We start from the raw sequence: 19342 nt of genomic DNA, 5'->3' as shown, positions 1-19342 counted from the left end.
GTGATTAGGCAGCAAGTGTCCATGTCCAGTCCCCTCCACTTCAACGCTCATCACTTAGCGTTGCCAGTTTAGAACCCCTTGCTTCGACTCGAATCAAACACATCCCAGCCAGCGTGAGGAAACGTGAGGTGATGGAGGGTTGGGGGCTTGGAGTGGTCGGTGGTGTACTGTTTGGCACGTGTTTCGGGCACGAGAGTCGAAACTGGCCTTTCACAGCTTGGGAAGTAAACATTGGCAATGTTAAGTGATGAGTTGTAGTGACGAGTTAGAGGGGATTGTCCTAACATATGTAATGCATTTCTATAACAGTAAAGGAACAGGAAATGGTAATTGTTTTTAATTATTTATGAGCCTTGCGTTTCATTGTATTGTGAGTAGTAAATTGCTTTTAAGCATAGTTATATTTAACTTTTTTTTTTTTTTTTTTTTTTTTTTTGCTGGCGCTGGTCCCTAACCCCCCTATTTATTAACAATCCTATGGGGGAAATGGCTTCGATATACGAAAAATCGATAAACGAAAGGTTTTTTCAGTCCCTAACCCTTTCGTATATAGGGGATTTCCTGTACTGGTTCTGGGGGGTTGATATCAAAGCATACACAGCTTAACTGTTTTCAGATCATCCATGCCTCTGTCAGAGAGGGGCTTAAAGCTTCCTGTAAGCCAGACTACTCCCTTACATCACCATCAGTGTTGGTGAATGTCATGAACAGTGCACCGGAACATTCATGAAAACTAGTTCATTATTTTCAGGCCCTTACCTTGTTGCATCTAATATGAATGTTTACAAGTTTGAAATTTTAGACCCTGAAAGTCAAAGAGCAGAGAAGAGGCTGCCTGTTTGAGTATGGTGATGAAGCATCAGAGAATTAGGGCATTGCCTATGTGCTGGAGGACTCAGCTCCAGGAATGGGGTCATTGAAATGGGAGACTTTCAGTAAAAAATGTGTCTCCTTCCAATGTTTTTTTGCTCAGTCTTTTTAACCCCTAGAGGACCGGGGGTGGCTGTATTTTCAGTACCGGCCTTCCCGCGCTAAACCCCGAAAATTGCCTGTATTTACACACTCTCTACGCTTAACCTTCGTTGCACAAGTGAATAAGATAGATTTTGTACTAACCAGCAAGTCTTCTTTCTAATGACACTATCCATAAGTCTCTACGTGCCGTGGTTACGGAGAAACAGCGAGTTGAATAGGAGAGACTTTTGGGGTGAGCGCAGCATGTGATCGATGTGGCTCACTGGCTATGTCTAGGGAGTAAAGAAAACGGGTGCCCCGCGCTCTCTTTACGCAAGATATACTTTAATATATGCTCTTTCCATGCTATACAGCCCCTCTTGTGTGTGGCTAGCGGACCTTTCCATCTTGTTTATGCCCTCCAGTGAAGTGTGAGAGCCATTATAGCCTAGTTTGTGCAGTAGATATGGTAAAAAAAAATCACACTTATTACAATCTAGTATTTTATTTTATTTTTCTGTATTTTTAATCAAGAACAAGACCAAAATTAAGATAAATGATAAGAACAAGAACAAAAATGTGTCAGTGTCATGTCACTCATGGCGCTGAGGTGACCGGGCGGTGGGGAGTGGTCAGGGAATTGGACACGTCCAAATCACTGTCAGTGCTTCCTTACATGATAAGAGTGTGGGAGAGACTGAAAGGGCAGCGATAAGTGCTGTGAGTGGCTCGCGGGCATTGTTGCCATTGAGTGTACCACAAAAAAAGGCAAAAAGAAGCTAAATTTAGCGTAAAAATAGGAAATCGGTTATAACCGCCTCCGGCCCTTCCCCAGTCAAGTGGCTATATCCGCCTCCGGTCCTTTAGGGGTTAAATGAACAATTTCTTCATGTGCATGTGTTTGTATCTAATCTAATTATAATTAGAATGTACTGAGATAGCAAAGGGTAGCATGGAAAATATTGTCAACTCCCTTACAAGACCGAGAACATCAGTCACTTATCCAGTGTTATCAGTACCTTGAGTTTTGCAGTTCATGAATTTTTTGCCATGCCCTCAGAACAAGCCAAATGAGAAATGCCCTGTATGTATGTTACACAATTGAATGTGTTTGCAAAAACTATACCACATATGCAGGGCCAGGGAGAGCCATCACTGGGCCCTGGTACTATGAGTGTCATTGGGCCCCTACCATTTGGCGAGCGAAGTGAGCCCATCCAGCTGGGGGGATCAGGATTTTAGAATTTGACCAATTTTAAGAGCCAATTTAAAGCCATAAATGTTCACTGGTAGGATGTAAATTCTGTTCATCTTGCCGTATTGGAGCTTTATTTATGACTTGCAGTTAACAACTTATTTTGTTATTACATCGCTTATATTCCAACACAGCTGAGCTGCATTCATTTACGTAATTACGTGGTGTCACTCCAGGCTTAAGATTATTTTGAAAAAGTTTTTCAACAACTATTATTTTACTGATAAACTGTAGAAACTTCTATTATATATATACATATCATGTTTATGGTGTGTTTTGCATATTAGTATTCTCTCTCTCTCTCTCTCTCTCTCTCTCTCTCTCTCTCTCTCTCTCCATTTACTCTCCCATTTTTTTCCCTCCTGGTCGGGTGACTGGCCCCCTTTGAGGCCGGGCCCCCTTTGAGACCGGGCCCTGGTGTAAAGATACCAGCTTCACCCCCCTCTCACGGGCCCTGCACATATGTATCTATCCTACACATTTATATGTTTATACAAAAAACATATGTTGCTTCTTGTCAGATGGACTTTGAGGTTGAAAGGAAAGAGGCCGTGAAGTCCTGCACTGCAGACACGAGTTTGCATCCATTGTTGGAGCTTACCGACGGCTGGTACAGAATAGGTGAGTGCAGCCATCGTCATCCCCAGCCCTGCCACAGCCATAACCATCATCTACTTTTGTCAGAGATTCTCAGATGGAATACTCCTAAATGTTGCATCTCTAAATGTTTATTTTTCAAAGAAAATACAAGATTGCAAATCACATGATCTGGCACCTCAGCTTCTTGACTTGGTATGTGGCAGCATGGTGACATGCATTGAAGGCCCAAAGGCATCAGCTTCTCTGCACCACCTGTGGACCTTCAAACTTTGCGGAGGAAGCCGCACAGTTATATAGTTTTCATGTAAATATCCGAGGAAATTCAGACCAGTGTTTCAACATTTAACCCATGCACCTCAGGACGGCCAGTTCTGTCCATGCATGTTTAGTGTCCCAGGGCCAGCATGGCCCATGGTGTCCAACACACGCTACTCCAAATTTAAGTAAATTGGAGGCTGTGGTAACATGTGACAATCGGTAGGTTAATCCTGGGTCAGTTGACAGCTGAAGCGTCAGGGCTGGGTGACAGCCATCACAAATGGGTCCATTTTGTAACCAAAAATACCCAGTAACAGTGATCTTTGAGGGCATAAAAATACTAGCGACTGCAAGGGTATGAGAGAACACTGATCCACACCCCATGCTGTTTGTCTGCCTTCATGTTCATTCAATATTTAGCTGTTTCTCAGCCTCATAGCTTCTGTTTGGACCAAGCAGATAATAAATGCCTACCATTAGCCTGGGATGACCAAAATGCCCTAGTGAAGGTAAATGCTTTTCCGAAAGTAAATGTTATTGATTCATTAACTATTTTCTTTCTTTATTTGCACATTTATTCTTTCATAATAATAAAAATTATCATAATGATAATGATGATGATAATAATATTAACAATAAATTGTTTATTCAGTATTGGCAGCCTTTAGGCTGAAATTACAAATTGTATATTTCTTATTTCCTCACTTCTGTAGGTGCTGTGGTGGACAAAGCCATGGTGCAGCTCATAGGAGAGGAAAAGGTGAAGGTGGGCACCAAGCTCGTTCTCCATGGTGCTGAGCTGGTTGGGGCAACTTCCCCGTGCCACCCCTTGCAGGTGCTGTCTTGTTTTGACGTTGCTTACCCCTTTGTTCTGTGTGTGTATCTACAATTCTAATGCCCTGCTTTATCTAGCCATAGCTCTGATGCCCTGTTCCTTTCAGGCACTTTACTTGGGGGATGAAGTGTAAAGTTCTTGAATGGGTCGAAGGAACCAGGAGACCCAGCTGGAACGATAGAATTATAAAACTGGGAGCGATCAAATTAAGAAAGCATAAGAGAAAAAGATTTAGGTGTTAAATTTCAAAATAACTTATCCCCAGAGAAACACAGAGGCAAGATTACTAGTTCTTAACCAAAACTAGGGTGGCATTCCACCACATGGATGAGGATATGATGAAGCTGATCATGTCGCAGTAAAAGTCCAATAATCTGAAAATGGATAATCTGAAAATCCCAGTAGTCTGACTTTTCCAAGGAGGCTGAAAAAAAAATCTAAAAGTTAAAAAAAAAAATCTTGGGCGTCAAATTCACTGAGCAGCGCCAGGCAGCGGGGACGAGGAACTTGTGCAGAGACTTAAATTTAGTCCAAACGTTAACAGCTGAATATTCGCTTCATTTTCGGACTGTATAGTTCCTCATATCACCAGAGAGATGCCTCCCAAGACTTTTACAAGTGTTGGTCCAGAGCCAGTGCTTGAGGTGAAAGTGACAAAGAAAGTGACCTGCAGTAGGCTTAAGGAATTGTGTTTAGCACAGTAATATCAAGTAAAGGTCTTACAAATGAATGAAAAAAGAATAGATTAAGTTAAAAACAGTTCTCAGGCAGCCTTATCTTGACTCCATGATTGTCAGAGGGTTTTGCCTTTCCAGCACCACCTCCTTGTTTGGCATTTTTGTGAACCTGCAGTGTTACTTTTTCCTGCCTTTATTACTTCTGGATTTACTCTCATTACAAGGATGTACCTTCCTTTAACTGCTGTTCAACACTTAAGCATTACTAGTGAGCAAGAAAACAGCATATATGTCTTAATTTTTTTGTTATGTAAATGCATATATTTTTTTGTTTTGAGGGGTCCCTCCCAATAATCCAAATGATGTTCGGTTCACTGCTGTTTGGATTATTGGACTTTTACTGTGTTGCAGTTAAAGGGGAATTACTATTGTATGAGGCAGGATGTGTAGAACTGCATCAATCATGAATGAAGATCTAAATGGCAGAGTATACTTTTAGAATTTTGTATTTATATCATCAGTACTGTAGGGTAGTTATGTCTGTTCAATTTGTAATACATTCTTAACACAGCTTTGTATTTTTCACTCCTCAGGCCACCTCCACGTTATGCCTTCATCTCCACACCAATATGACTCGCCGAGCTCGGTGGTGGGCCCGCCTTGGCTTGCTGCCACAGAGAGGGCCAATTCCCTCTCTCATTGAGAACACTTTTTGTAACGGGGGCCTCGTGGGGAAGGTGAATGTGATGGTGGCGCGCCTCTACACTCTTTACTATGAGCCTTCACAAGGGTTGTACATGAGTGAAAAGGCTGCCTTGAAAAGGCTTCAGGAAACTGAAAAAGAGAGAGAGAGGACAATTGAGCAGGTGAGAAAAGTTATTTTCTACTTTTATTCTTTTAGCTAAATCAAGCAACACATTTGCACTCTGTGACAACTCTGGTATTAAAGAAAAAACAGGTTCACATTCTATTTCAAATCAATGTTATGTGAACTTGTAAAAGCGCCTGTCATCCAAAGCCTAACTTCACAACCATTTACAGGAATAGCATAACACCAGTTAGGTGCACAGACCACTGGCATCCAACTGTGAGATGCATGTCACTGTTACATTCGCACTCTGCTGCCAGAAACAACAAAATCAAAAGCTATGAATATGTTATGAGTAAAATGGAGAGGCAGCCAGCTTTAGTGCTTCTGTTATTTTTGCCAGGTGTGCAACATTCCCTCACCTTTGTGCCTTTAATATATAGTGGTGGACTGATTGGGACATGCTGGCCCTTCCAAGTTGTATCGAGACATATCGGTTTATGTGCAGGAGCACTTGGGTTTGCATTATCCTTTGCTAGATGCTGGTTGTGGTTTGTCTTGGTGCATGCACTATTTATTCAAAAAATATTACAATGAGCACTAAACACCTCGCGTGATCCAGGCTAAACGAGCAGTACACTCGGAATTCATTGAGTGGTTATCAATGGTAAAAACACTGGTGAAAAAGAGCCAATGAACTGAGAGGACGGCAATGCTCAAGGTCCAGACTGAGATTGGGTCACAAAATTTAATCAAGTTAAAAACATGACTTTGAAGACCAAAGTTTAGAGTTAGCGGTTGAAAACCAAATGGAACTGTAATATTCAAAGAACACCTCAGTAAAAGAGAAAAACATGTACAGATTACATTCCTACTCGATGTCATCAGATAAAGCTAAAAATGACCTATGGCTGAAAATTCCAAACCATCTGAACTTTTGGACTCCGGATTATTGGACTTTTACTGTACTCTCTTTATGTGGCAAGTCCAATCCTATAAGTCATGTGTTCATGTAAGTCAACAATGCCTCTGCCCCACTGACTTAAGAAATTTTGTCATTCTGGTTTTATTAAAAGATATCGGCAATTTTACTTGCACGTTTTGACTCTTTTTGCTTCAGGTAAAAACTGTCTTTATTTTCAGATTACAGCAGAAGTGGAGAAAGAACTTTACCAACAAGAAAAAGAGGAAACAACCAAGAGGGATTGGCGAACCATGAACCCCGAGGAGATCAGAGGCCTCACCCAAGGTCAAGACATCTCTCGCCTACTAAATGAGACTGCAGATCCATCAAGCTTAGAGGTAGTGACTGATCTACAGTGAATTCTTGACATAGGGGGATTGCAATGGTCTAGTGGGTTAGAGCGTGCCCTACAGTACATTAGTTATGACAAATTTGACCAAACAAAGGTTTGTTGAAAAAACTATTGTTTAAAACATGAAAATGTAATCACTGTAGAAATGACTTCATACAATTATACATATTAAGTCATCCTTTCCTTTTGCCTTATGAAACATTTTACTTTCCCTCAGGGTCTTCTGACTCTGCATCAGCTACAACTGGCAAGAACCTGGCGGGAGCAGCACGCTGAGGGGGCCCGGCGCAGGCTGCATCAGGAGGTGACACGCCGCCTCGCAGAGACAGAGAAACCTCTTGAAATAGTGCCTCTGATGAAGGTAGGCATCATGCAGGGGCTGGAAGATGGATTTTTTAACGTCTCTCCCTTTTACATAAGTGACTGCACGCTATTATTAGATGTATTTCAGTTGAGACACTGAGGTCTGACTATATGCCTTGAGGCCAAGATCAAGGTGTTCAGAGAACCATGAGGCTAAGACTGGGCCAAAGCCAACCATTTTCAAAAGGAACAGGAACAGCTCACCTCCACTTCATGATCACTCCTGTCCTGAGAGAGCAGAATTTGTTAAGGGAAGCATCACACAAATATTTTTGAAAAATCAAAATATTGGAAAAAAATCTGATTTTGGAGCAGTTAAGCGATCATTTCACGAAGTTTTACAAGGAAGTAAGCAAAACTTAAAGATTTATGGCCTATTTTCTACACCCACCTCCCTTGTATGTCACTTGCGTTGGCAGGGAACACATTAGTGCATACATCTTCAGTTCATTTTATTGCAAAAAATAATCCATAATGGAAATTCATATGACATTCGCTGGCATCTGGAGGCAAACTGGCATCTCTATCACACTCAAGGCTTCACTAATCACTCCTCTCACAAGCTTAGATGCGAATGATCAGCTCATTGCCACTCATCCTTCCATCATTCCTGCTCCCTTCAGACCACTTACCCTCACTCCTTGTGTTTACGACACACTGTTTATTACACACCACATTGGTACACCACTGTGCTGAAGGCATCAAGTTGTAAAGAAGCTCAGAAACAGAGAATGTTAGCTGTAGTCCAATGCTGCCATGGGGCGCATGAAGCGGCGACCTTGAGTCTGTCACTCCCATCTCCGCCCACCCCTTTCCCCAACCATTGATACCACTGAATCCTCACAGGGCTGTGCTAGCTCTCCACAGTTTGTTTGCTCACAAAAGCCACTGCCATTAGGGATACCTCCATTCTCACCTACCACAGCACAACTCACCTAACATGGCACATTGTCTTCACATCTGTCTTGGTTTGCGATTGTTATCTTGGTGTACAAGCATCCTGTTTTTACGATTCGTAGACGCGAGCATGGGTTCCCGTTGTTCACTGCAAGACGAAAGCACTCAGAGCGGAAGACAATGGTCTCAAGCTGGTGTCACACTGGCCCTTTTTCCTCCAACCACGTTGGCGGCAGGCACAACAGGCAACTCCAACTTTTCTGGGTGTGCATCACATACACCCAAGGTTGGTTGCCCAGGGGTGAGATTCTCAAAATTCTTACGAGCTCATAAGCCACACCTACGACCACGCAGTGCCTCCACCGCAATTCTCAAAGCGCTTCGTGATCGTACGTATGCATGTAAGTTAAGGGTAGGTCTGGTGCAGTCGTAAGCCTTATAAGGTCTCCCTGATTAATATGGAATGCATTATAATTAGTGTTTCCCAACATGAAAATAGGAAGAACATGTGTTCAATAAGTAAGTCTATCAGTTATAGTGAGCAATCAACAGCAGAGATATTTGTTTAACCATTTTTGTGTGCGGTGCTGTTACAAAGCCTAAACTTCCCTCAACATACTGAAGTCACACAGCTCACTAGACTGCTGTCACTGCTTCCCGTAGCTAAATGATTGTGCTCCGAGAAGCCTAATTAAAGTGTGAGAGAACGGTGACAGATGGAAAATGTTGGTCCTTCAGTGATGTGTGAAGCAACAAACTATCACAATATTACAGGGGAGGTGGCCATGGGCAGGTGTATGAGTTTGCCTAATGTCACCCTGAGTAATTTATTGCATATATGATTATAACCGGTTGACTCCCTGTTTCTGCAAAAAAGGCTTTTTATTTGCATTACATTGAATATTGCCACGTGTTAACGAGTATGTACCAACTGTCTCGTCGAGGCACTCGGTGACCAGAGGGAGCGGATGACTAAATCACCACCAGCGGTCGGGGCTCGTGATTGGCTGGTTCACCTTAAGAAGCGACTGTGATTCGCTGCCGATTCTAATGACGTCACGTCACAGCTCCCTGAGTCTTCCACCAATCAGCTGAGGCCTGCAGGGCTGCGATCTCCTTTGGGAATTAGCCTCCCTATGTAGATGTTCGAACAACTTAGGTTAAGACAGCGTTGGCTTGCGACAACGTAACCTTTGAGAATCTCACCACATATCCCCAACTTAAACAAACCAGTCACCCTTTATCCACATGGCTCCATTTGCCAAAGTAAGGGCTGTTGTGGCTTGTGCTGCTGTCACTCAAATTATGGACTTGTTGCTACAGTTAATTGGAAGGAAGAAGCTGTTGTGGTATGGTACGATCATGGCTTCAAAGATGGGTGGACAGGAGTGTTTTCCCAAACCAACAACTCGCTCCTGGTTAGGTGTATGGGCAACTGGTTGCTCCTAGCCCAAACGTTTTGAGGAAAATGGGCAAGTGTGACACCACCTGAAGGTGGTGTCACACTGGCCATTTTCCTCCAACCGTTGGGTGTACCGTACGCCCAACCAGGAGTGAGTTGTCGGTTGTCCATGCAGTTGGAAAACTGTTGGGGATACGACCAACCGCGCGGCTGTATGTAAACAAACAGACGACAGTAGTGGCTGAGGAGTGGCCGATGGCTGCCAAGAGAATCGTGAAGTGGATTGGCAGAGCTGCTTTGTCTACAAGATAAGAGAACTCCTCGTGCTGTGGGATCACACACTTGAAAATTTTGCCAAGCATAACTTTTATACAGTTTTTGTGAGCCACACCCAAAAAAAACTTAACTTCTAGGCCTTCTTGTTGCCCTTGATGGGTGTTGAGGTCAGAGGGCCCCCATCTTGTGGATGAAATTTTCTGGAAGGTGAGAAGAGGTGGGATGTCTAGCGGACATCTTCTCAAAGCTTACACAAGGCATACACTGACCAATAATTAGTCAAGAGAGCATGGTTGGGCATTGTTTGAAAGAAAACGACTTCACCACAAACAATCAAATTTGACGGCACACTAAGTCAAAAAATGCCTTGTCGACTATTGTCAGCACCAGCAATTTGAGCCCAGGCACCAGCTGTCAACTATTGTCGACACCCGCGCTTTGAGGGTTAAACCTCGATATCTCAAAAGTGGCATTTTTTTTTTCTTTTTTTTTTTTTTCTACAACTACTTTGCAACTATTTTTCCAAATAGTTGCACAAACTGAGAAGAACCATCACAAAAAAATAAATAAATAAAAATTTCCAACACAAAAAGAAGAATGAAATTCAAAGTTCTTAAATGATCAATCATTTAGAAATTATATAATGTATAGTTGGTATTTTTTCATTGCAGTAAGTTATTAGATAAGGAAGTACAGTCATACCTTGGTTCTGGAATGTTGCTCGTTCATCAAAACACATGTAAACCAAAATGAATTTCCCCATTGGAATTAATGTAAATTTCATTATTGGATCCCATATCTCAAAAAAAATGTTTATATAAAAATCATTTTGCATGTTATTTTTTACAGAATTAAAGTTATTTTACAAACAAAATAGCGATGATAAATAATATGAAACACAAATCAATGTGTTTCGGTTGTTACGGAGGCTCCCGCAACCGCTAGCTGCGCTCGAGGGGAAGGTTTCACCCCGGGTTTTATTAGCTGTAGTTTCTGTATTCTTGAGGCACCAGAACTACGTTCGACCACCAACATGAAACTAACCCGATGTATCATCAGAGATGGAGGGTGAGCGAGTCAGTCACGTGCAGGAGGGCATGCAAGATGCCAAGGCTTGCCCCATTACTTTTGTGAGCATAGTATCCACCGTTTCTGTTTTCTTCTTTGCAGCACCATCCCTTTTAACCATCTTTCTGGGGGACATTGTTAAAACACAAAGAACTCACACTGTAGTGCTGAAACATGGCACGAGCCCTCGGGTGCTATTTCTACGAGTTTACAACGCGGACTGAGATAAGAGCCGTCATCTGGCAGTCAAGAATTACCCTAGACCGAGGAAGAATTAACCCCAAATCTTGCAAAATTTTTGCGTTTCTTGTTCTGGTGTGTCAGATTTTAAAGAATTCTTCCAATTCTTGGGAAGAATCAGGGGTCCTGCGCAAGCCGCGGCGGGGCTGGGTACGGCCACTGTTTTGCTGGCCGCACCTCCATAGGCCTATGGCGATGACCAGGTGGGGGTGGACATAAAGTTCACGAGGTTACTGTTGTGTTACTGTTGCACCACAGACCATTTTAAAGCATCACTGTATGATAAGTAAGAACTTCCCGGTATCATCATCATCATCGTTAGAAACAAGAAATTGAAACGATGCCATTTGTCAATATTTTGTAGAGAAAAAGGACGTTTTAAGAAACTCCATCGCATGCAGTGACCCTAAGTAGCTACTGAAATACTCCTAATGAACTGTAGATCCCGTAACTGTGACTAAATTAATGCGTGTTGTCCTTGATGAGTCACAGAGTGAGAAATATTGTTGACTCATCCAATCATATGGACAAGATAGAGCACTCTTGCGGATTACGGGAGGGAGGTGAAAAACAGTCTCAAGAATGGGGAGTCGTTCAAGAAGGCCATATATTGCCAGATGATGCATTGGGGTTGCAAACTTGCCACCCTTTCCTTAAAATACGGAATGCCATTTGTTCCGTATTTGCCTGTCTGAATAGTTAAGCAAATAAAATTCAGTGTTTTAAAAATGTATTGAGCGCATTTTTCGGTGAACCACAAAACCAGTCTATAAAATTATGTTTGTCAAGGGTCGTCCTGAAATATATGTAAAATACACATTGTAACATCTCTTCCCCCCTTCCTCTTGCCTTCACCAGCAGCAGGCAGTGGCTGTCAGTCATGGCAGGCAAGATAAGTTTTAGGGTTGCCATCCTTTCCTTCAAATATGGATTTGTTCTGTATTGGAGGATGGAATGTTGTGTTCCTTATTTGTTTTAGATCAAGGTGCCAGCCCTAAATGAGACTCTCTTCCCATTGTTTTCTGCTCTGAGCACTCTCGTCTTGCAGCGAACAAAGGGAACCCACGCTAACTTCTTCGACTTGTACAAAGAGACACGCTAGTCCTCGTCGAAAGACCGACTTGGTCAGCTAGGCTGACGTAAGCTGATAGAGTCAGTCTATCGGCATCCTCCCCTCCCCTTCATGAGCAGTCACTTCGAGGACGTACACGCCTAACCCTGACAGCCTTCATATAGTCCGTGTCCCCATCCGGGGGGTGGCGACAAAAAAAGGATCAAACAGGATGCTTGTATACCAAGTCACCGCTCGTAAACCAAGGCATTTTTTGTGGGACGTTTTGCTCATAAATCAAAATGCTCATAAACTAAGGTACTCGTAAACTGAGGTTTGACGGTAGTTGGGAGTTAAATTTTAACAAAAAATCAGATTCTTAATTTTTTTTGGTTTGAATCAAGCTGTGGATCTGAAAATGAGTGCAGATAGTTTCAGCATAGGCATATGTTTCACATACATACACCCATGGCGTTACACTGGTAATTAAGAAATGGCGTGATGTTTCCCTGAAGTTGATTTTCATTTGAAATAATCATTCAGCAGCTCCAGGGAGGTTATCAGCTTCATATTACATTTTCAATGATTGAAAAATGTGCTTTGGTGTGATTTTTTTCTCCTGTCAAATAATTTTGACAATTTTAATGAAAACAGTGCAGGAAACAGTTTAATTGATCATGATGACGTTTTTGTGAGTGTGAGTCCTGTTTGCCTGTACAGGTTTCCCTCGCTATTCAATGGTTCGATATCCGATATTTCGCTTATACGATCGTTATGAATTGATACCGCTCGCTCGTTTTTCGATGAAGGCGCTCAGTTAACCGATCACCACCAAACCGTAAACAAACGCACCACAATCCTAGCGCCTCCCACGCCCCAGCGGCCACCCATCGAAACTCATTCCCGCAATTTATTCAGTTGTGTTTACTCCGTCAGTCCGTCTACACCAGTGTTCGTGTTTTGATATAATTCACATTCATTGTTGGTATTACGAGTGATACATACGTGATGGCTTCCAAGCATCCTGCAACAACTAGTGCTGCTGAAATAAAGGCCAAAAGACCGAGGAAAAGCTTATCTTTAGAGAAAAAACAAATTGTTAAGCGCCATGAGGAAGGTGAAGGGGCTAACTCCATCGCCAAATTCCTGCAATTGCCCCAATCTACTGTTTCTACTATAATCAAACAAGCACCCAATGTAAAGAAAGTAGGTGAAACAGCGTCTACATTAATGGCAAAGACGCTGACGAGGCACCACCTGGGCGGTGTTTTCGTTGGGGCCCGCATGTGTGTGGCTGTGCCCACCACGGGCCTGGGCTCCTCAATTTGCTAACTCTTGTTTTTCACATGTTGCGTGGAACCCCCCTCCCTTCTTCCATCTCTTCTTTCTCAAAAAGAAGAGATGGAAGAAAGGAAAGGAGTCCCGTGCAACATGTGGAGGATGGGAATCGGCAAATTGAGAAGCCCAAACCCACAACAAATACAGCCACACACGCGCGGGCCGCGATGGGGATTCCGCTCGGGCGGCACCGATGCGGGCCGGCCGCCAAGGCTCATCATCACCGTAGGTTACTCTCCCCATTAAATTAAATTCTATTAAACCTTAAGTTCGCTGTCCGATCGTTCGTTATTCGATCTGGTTTTCAGGAACCTAACCCAACCGTAAAGTGGGGGAAACCTGTACTTTAATTCTGCACTGGATTGGCAATTGGTTCCTTTACTCAAGGTGTGTGATGCAATAATGCTTTTAGAGATATAGAGATCTTTTGTATCTTTAATGTTCATTTATTTGACCATTGCTGCTCCAGCACATGTCTCCATTTACCATTACCTTTATGCTAACTCCCTCAGGTTCGAATCATTGATGGCAAGAGAGATGGAGCGCTAGTGACTGTGTGGAGACCCTCTTTGGAGTTCAGGGAGATGCTTGCAGAGGAGTCCTACTTTATAATACATTACTTGATGGCTGTTGGGTTCAGGTAAGATAGTTATTTGGAAATTTTCAATTATATTGAATATTTTGTGAATTGTCAGTTGTAACAGTACATGTGGTTAGGGGGCACCTTCCATGCTTGAGGGTCTCCCCAAGCAAGCAGTGTGCAGGCATCCAGTCAAGGGTTGTCCACACAAATGAAGGAGTTCAGTGGACTTCTGGAAAATGGGTTGCATGCCCAAGGAATTCATGCAGTATAGATTAGTTTTAGCTTACAAAACAACCACTGGCCCACCATAGTAACCCGAGTTGCCCCATGCTACTTGAGAGGCTCTTGTTACCAATGGCCTCAATTTTCTCCATACAATCACTGTTTGGTGTCTGTATGTATTATAACCAAATTGAAAGATGCAGTGCAAGTACTAAGTAAAGATTCTAATTTTTGTCATGAAGGCATCAATTGAAGGCATCAGTAATGTTTGTGTTGTGCCGGCTGGCATGGTTGGCATGGTTCTCCTAATCCACTGGCCACTAATTAGCAAAACTAACTATTTCTTTAGCTGATTAATTAGCATTTTTGCTAAGTATGGAAACTGTTATACAAACAATTAGCTTCTGCTAAAATTTAGTGGTGCTAAATTTACGTCCGCAAATAATGCTCAAAGGTGTTTTTTTCTGTCTGTTGTGGGCGTCATCAACAGTCTGCCAACCACACTATTGCCTGACCAAGTGTAAGCATAACAAGATGTGGTTGGTGGACATGGCTATAGCTGAGCAGCATTGCAATTCTGCAGTCCTGAGTTTAGTTCACTTATGACATTGTCACGTTACAGACACGTGATGTACCGTATTTCATGGCGTATAATGCATTCCGGCGTATAACGCTTTTAAACTTTAAGACAAAAATTTTGGAAAAAAAAATAGTTCTTAAAATGCTCAGAAATATGTACGGTTAAAGAACATTGATGATGTACAGTTTCCCGAAATTTATATATTTTTGGTGTAACCTGTACTGCTTGAATTGACAAGTGTTCTAGAGTAAAGCAATGAAAATGGCAGCCGGGCTGGTGTTGTGAGAAATACATCCCCTTACATACTGATGATGCACAGCTTCTGATATCATAATTATCAAATTATTCTCACCATCACTCGTAGGTTATGACAGACAACTAGGCAAGACACAATTCACACGGTTCTGGTGACATGCGGCATGCAGCTGTTTGTTGTATGGGTGTGGTTGTGTGGTTTTCAAACAGTGCAAATGGTGGTCAGGCTGGTGTTGCGAGAAATACCTCGTCGTACAAGACTCATGATGTACAGTTTCTGATATCATATTTACCCCATTATTCTCACTAGCACTTGTAGGTTGTGACAGACAACTAGGCAAGACAAAATTTACCCCATTCTGGTGATACACAGCATGCAGCTGTTTGCTCGGCTTTGCTGTATGGGTGTGGTTGTATAGGAGGTAGTGGGGGGGAGCAAGGACAGCCCACTCTGTGACGTGGACCAATCAGAATAAAGTTATAATGGAGTGTGGAATAGTGTTGGAACATGTATTGTGAGCGGGAGATTTAAAACTGATCAATTGTTGCGGCGACGATTGCACCACCAGCATGGACAGTGCATTGCCGCTGCCACGATTTAGCATACAAAACAATGCAAATGGCGGCTGGGTCGTGTCGGCGCCTGACGGAGAAGCAGGATAACAACAAGGCATGGGTGATCCTCCACCGATTTCATTTTTTTATAGTAGTTATTTGATCGCCCTGTATTCTATGGTAACATTATAAGACAGCTATGGACTATGAAGGATCATAAACAATAATAAATGTAAGTTTGCAGTTGTTATTGGACAAGACGAAAAAAAGACCCTTAAAACACCCCAAAGAAGAAAAAAAAAATTGTTCCTTCAGCGTTTAACACGCAGGGGTAAACTTTCAGGCAATTTTTTGGTGAAAAAGGTGCGCGTTATACGCCGCAAAATACGGTATGTGTCGGCGACAGCAACGTGTGCTGTGGAAGGTGAAAATGTTTTGTTCTGCCTAAGGATGGCAGGCCTGTTGAGGAGTCAGCAGTGGCTGTAGTTGAGGAGAAAGCCATTCACGCTGAGGAGAGTGAGAGACAGGAGCCTCAGATCCTGAGGCCCCACCTGGAGGACTTTCTTCTTAAGTCAAGGGATAAGAGGAACACCATCCTGCAATTTAGTTTATTTATACACATGTATCTTCACCTGATCTTGGCAAACTATGTCTTTTCAGAAAGCTCTTGTATAAGCTATAAGATCATCACCTTTTTAGTTTTCTAAGTCTCATGGTTTTATACTTGAGCCAGTAAAACAAACCACAGCTAAATTTACATGATAAAAGCTGTTAATGTTAGGTTTTGCTAATTTTTTAGTGGTTTAGCAGTTTAGTGATAGCAAAGCTAGCTTTTTAGGTGTGTATCAGCGGTTAGCAGAGCTTTTTGTTTCTAGTTAAGTAAGTGCCCCACTTTTTGTCTTTTTGTATTCTTTACCCCCAGTGTAGTACATTTGGGAAAATATAATCTCTAATGTTGAATTTGTTTAAATGTATTTTCAGGTTCTTAACTAAAATGGTTTGTTTAAAGGAACATTTACATCATATATGCAATTATCTCCTTTTAATCCTTTCAATATGTGATGCAGATGTCAGCGTCACAGTATGGAAAGGGTTTAAGAAATGGAAGAGGATTAATCCTCTTCTAAACTTCTTAATCCTCTTCCATTTCCTCTTAATCCTCTTCTAAACCTCTTAAGAGGAAATGGAAGAGAATTAAGAGGTTTAGAAGAGGATTAATCCTCTTCCATTTCCTCTTAACCCTTTCCATACTGTGACACTGATGTCTGCGTCACTGTATTGAAAGGGTTAATCAACATTTCCTTTTGTAAGTGTAAATCCAGCACAATTCACTCTGTTTTCCTTGAGATTTTTTCCCATTAAACAATTTTTTCCTCAGGTGGGGCAGCAGGCAGTTTAAATCCACTCGACAAACCAAGTGGGAGCGCTCCATGAGAGGCCCATTACTGTGGCGATCAGAGTATGCTCGCTCAGTAACTCCTTTGTGCCTCACCAACCTAGGAGAGCTGAGACCCCTGTGGCAGGAGGTGGATGTGACTGGCGTGGTGTTGAGAGTTGGGAAGCCCAACACTAAGTTTCAGGCGGTACACCTCGTAGATCACCATCTCAATATTCTGGCAGTCCATTTCTGGGGTGGTTTAAAGGTAGGAAGTAATGAAATTTTTATTTCATTGTCATTCCACTAATCCGCTAACCACTAATTAGAGAAGCTAATTTTTTCTTTAGCTGATTAGCGTTTTCGCCAACTTTGGAAACTGTTAGCAGACCAATTAGCTTCTGCTATGTAGTTCCTCCTCCGCTAACTTTAAGTCCACTAAAAAATTAATACAGGTTTGTTCTGATCCGTTGTGGGCAGACACAGCACCAGTTGAGCAACATGGCGCAATAATTCCAAGGCTTCCACTTTTGGGTAAATTACGCCTTAAAGTTGGGTAATTGGACAATTATTAGGGGAACTTTTTGTATGAGCTACAACATATTGATATTTCAGGTCACCAGGTCTGTTTTTAAGTGTTTTAGAGACAAGATACAAAACTGAAGCTAAATCCATATAAAAAATTAGTGGTTAGCATTAGCTTCCACTAATTTCAGTTCACTAAAATCAGTTCAGTGGTTTAGCCTAAACAAGGCCAGGTTAGATAGTAGATTACCAGTTAGCGAAGCTAACTTACCGGTTAGCAGTGCCCAACACTGCCACTGAAGGAAGGTTGCAGCAAGGGTGGTACAGGACACTGGGTGTCATGCAGCTATTGCAGGAAGCTGTACTAGAAAAGGAACTCTCAAGGGTGGTAGAGGACACTGTGTGTCATGCAGCTATTGCAGGAAGCTGTACTGGAAAAGGAACCCTCAGGGGTGGTAGAGGACACTGTGTGTCATGCAGCTATTGCAGGAAGCTGTACTAGAAAAGGAACCCTCAGGGGTGGTAGAGGACACTGTGTGTTATGCAGTTATTGCAGGAAGCTGTACTAGAAAAGGAACCCTCATGGATTTAAAATAAAGGCTCACAATAGTAAACCATTATTATGGTCACCCATCATTTGAACCCACTTAATCGCCATCCATGATTGCGGGCACCTGCCCTCTAAGGGTTAAACAGAGGGTCTACTGAAGTATTGTAATAAGTTTTCAAAGTTGGAGGTGTGAAGGTAGTGGCAATACAGTGTTGGAACAGAATCAATAACAAGTAATAGGATCAATAACATTCATGGACAAAGTAGTTAGAATGGCATGAATGTTGGTCTAACCATGCTTTCCCATAAAGTATTAAGCTCTAAGACTTTATAGGTGGTTCATAATTGACTGTAGCTTTGTGCCTGCAGAGCTGTGGTTATGCAGACACTGTTGTTGAAGGAGCTCTGGTGTGCCTCATGAACTGTAGCTGGAGAGGACACAAGGGCAGCAGCATTGGTTGCATACACTTCACAGAGTTTAGCATTGCCACCTGCTCCTTCCAGATCTCATCTTGTTGAAGCATCTGATCATCTTCGCAGCAGCATCAAGGTGAGAGACTTTTTTTATATTGGGTCTATAGTGCCAGTAGTGATTCATGATGGGGCCTGTTGGTCAGCCCCAACATGTTGGTGGTGCAGGCAAGTGTTTTTGGTAGTGCCATTCTTGCTTGGCTCATGTTGTCCCCCCAGAGCTCCACTTGATCCTCTTAAGAGACTTTCACAAGAGTCCAGGTTGATAGTGGCCATCAAGATAGCACGTGGGTTGTCTTAGACCACTCGGCAATGACTGAAAATTGTCACCAAGTAGTAGCAGGTGGGACTTGAACCTGAGTCCTCTAGGGCAGTGGCTCCTAACCTTTTCAAAGCCACAGACCAGTCAAGCAAGTGAAACAAATTCTGCGGACCAGTACCATAGGCATAGATCCAAACATACACTGACATTTATATAGTCCAAATACATATTTTATTTTTGTAGCAATTTTAAATTCAGTGGGACAATACCATGTAATGTAATATTTCATATTATACAAAGTAGAGTGATTATAAAGGCTAAATTATCCAAATGGACGCCATGAGGGAAAAAAATACTACACTAACTACAGTACTTAGTACTACAGTAGACATGGAAATGACTAGACGTCAAGGTGATAGATTCATGTACAGTTGCAGAAATGATTTCCTGTACCCACAGTGGTAAGCCTTCCCTCCAACCGGCAACGTCGCAGTAGTACTACTCAAGTGTTGTTGTGAATGAGCAGTGTTAAATTCGTGTTGGTGTGAGTGGTGGAGAGGTTCACTGCTATTCAGGAAGTGTAAGGGAGGCTTTATTCATAATTAAGTGGTGAAAATATATGTAGT

General features: G+C 42.3%; 1 protein-coding gene across 5 annotated transcripts in view; it reads left to right on the top strand.

The window, feature by feature from the left end:
• LOC127001154 (uncharacterized) overlaps positions 1–18528 on the top strand; it is a 66445-nt gene extending 47917 nt beyond the window's left edge. For all 5 annotated transcript variants that reach the window (XM_050865365.1, XM_050865363.1, XM_050865367.1 and 2 more), the window contains exons 11-18: positions 2731–2830; positions 3781–3902; positions 5173–5445; positions 6531–6689; positions 6921–7064; positions 13851–13978; positions 16912–17176; positions 18353–18528. In XM_050865365.1, the coding sequence (XP_050721322.1) occupies positions 2731–2830; positions 3781–3902; positions 5173–5445; positions 6531–6689; positions 6921–7064; positions 13851–13978; positions 16912–17176; positions 18353–18502 (1341 nt within the window). In that variant the 3' untranslated portion in view covers positions 18503–18528. The remainder of the gene's footprint in view (positions 1–2730; positions 2831–3780; positions 3903–5172; positions 5446–6530; positions 6690–6920; positions 7065–13850; positions 13979–16911; positions 17177–18352) is intronic.
• Positions 18529–19342: the final 814 nt, after the last annotated feature.

This window comes from Eriocheir sinensis, chromosome 20 (genome assembly GCF_024679095.1).
Source record: "Eriocheir sinensis breed Jianghai 21 chromosome 20, ASM2467909v1, whole genome shotgun sequence".
Classification (NCBI taxonomy): Eukaryota; Metazoa; Arthropoda; class Malacostraca; order Decapoda; family Varunidae; genus Eriocheir; species Eriocheir sinensis.
This window is presented reverse-complemented; position numbering and strand designations above follow the sequence as displayed.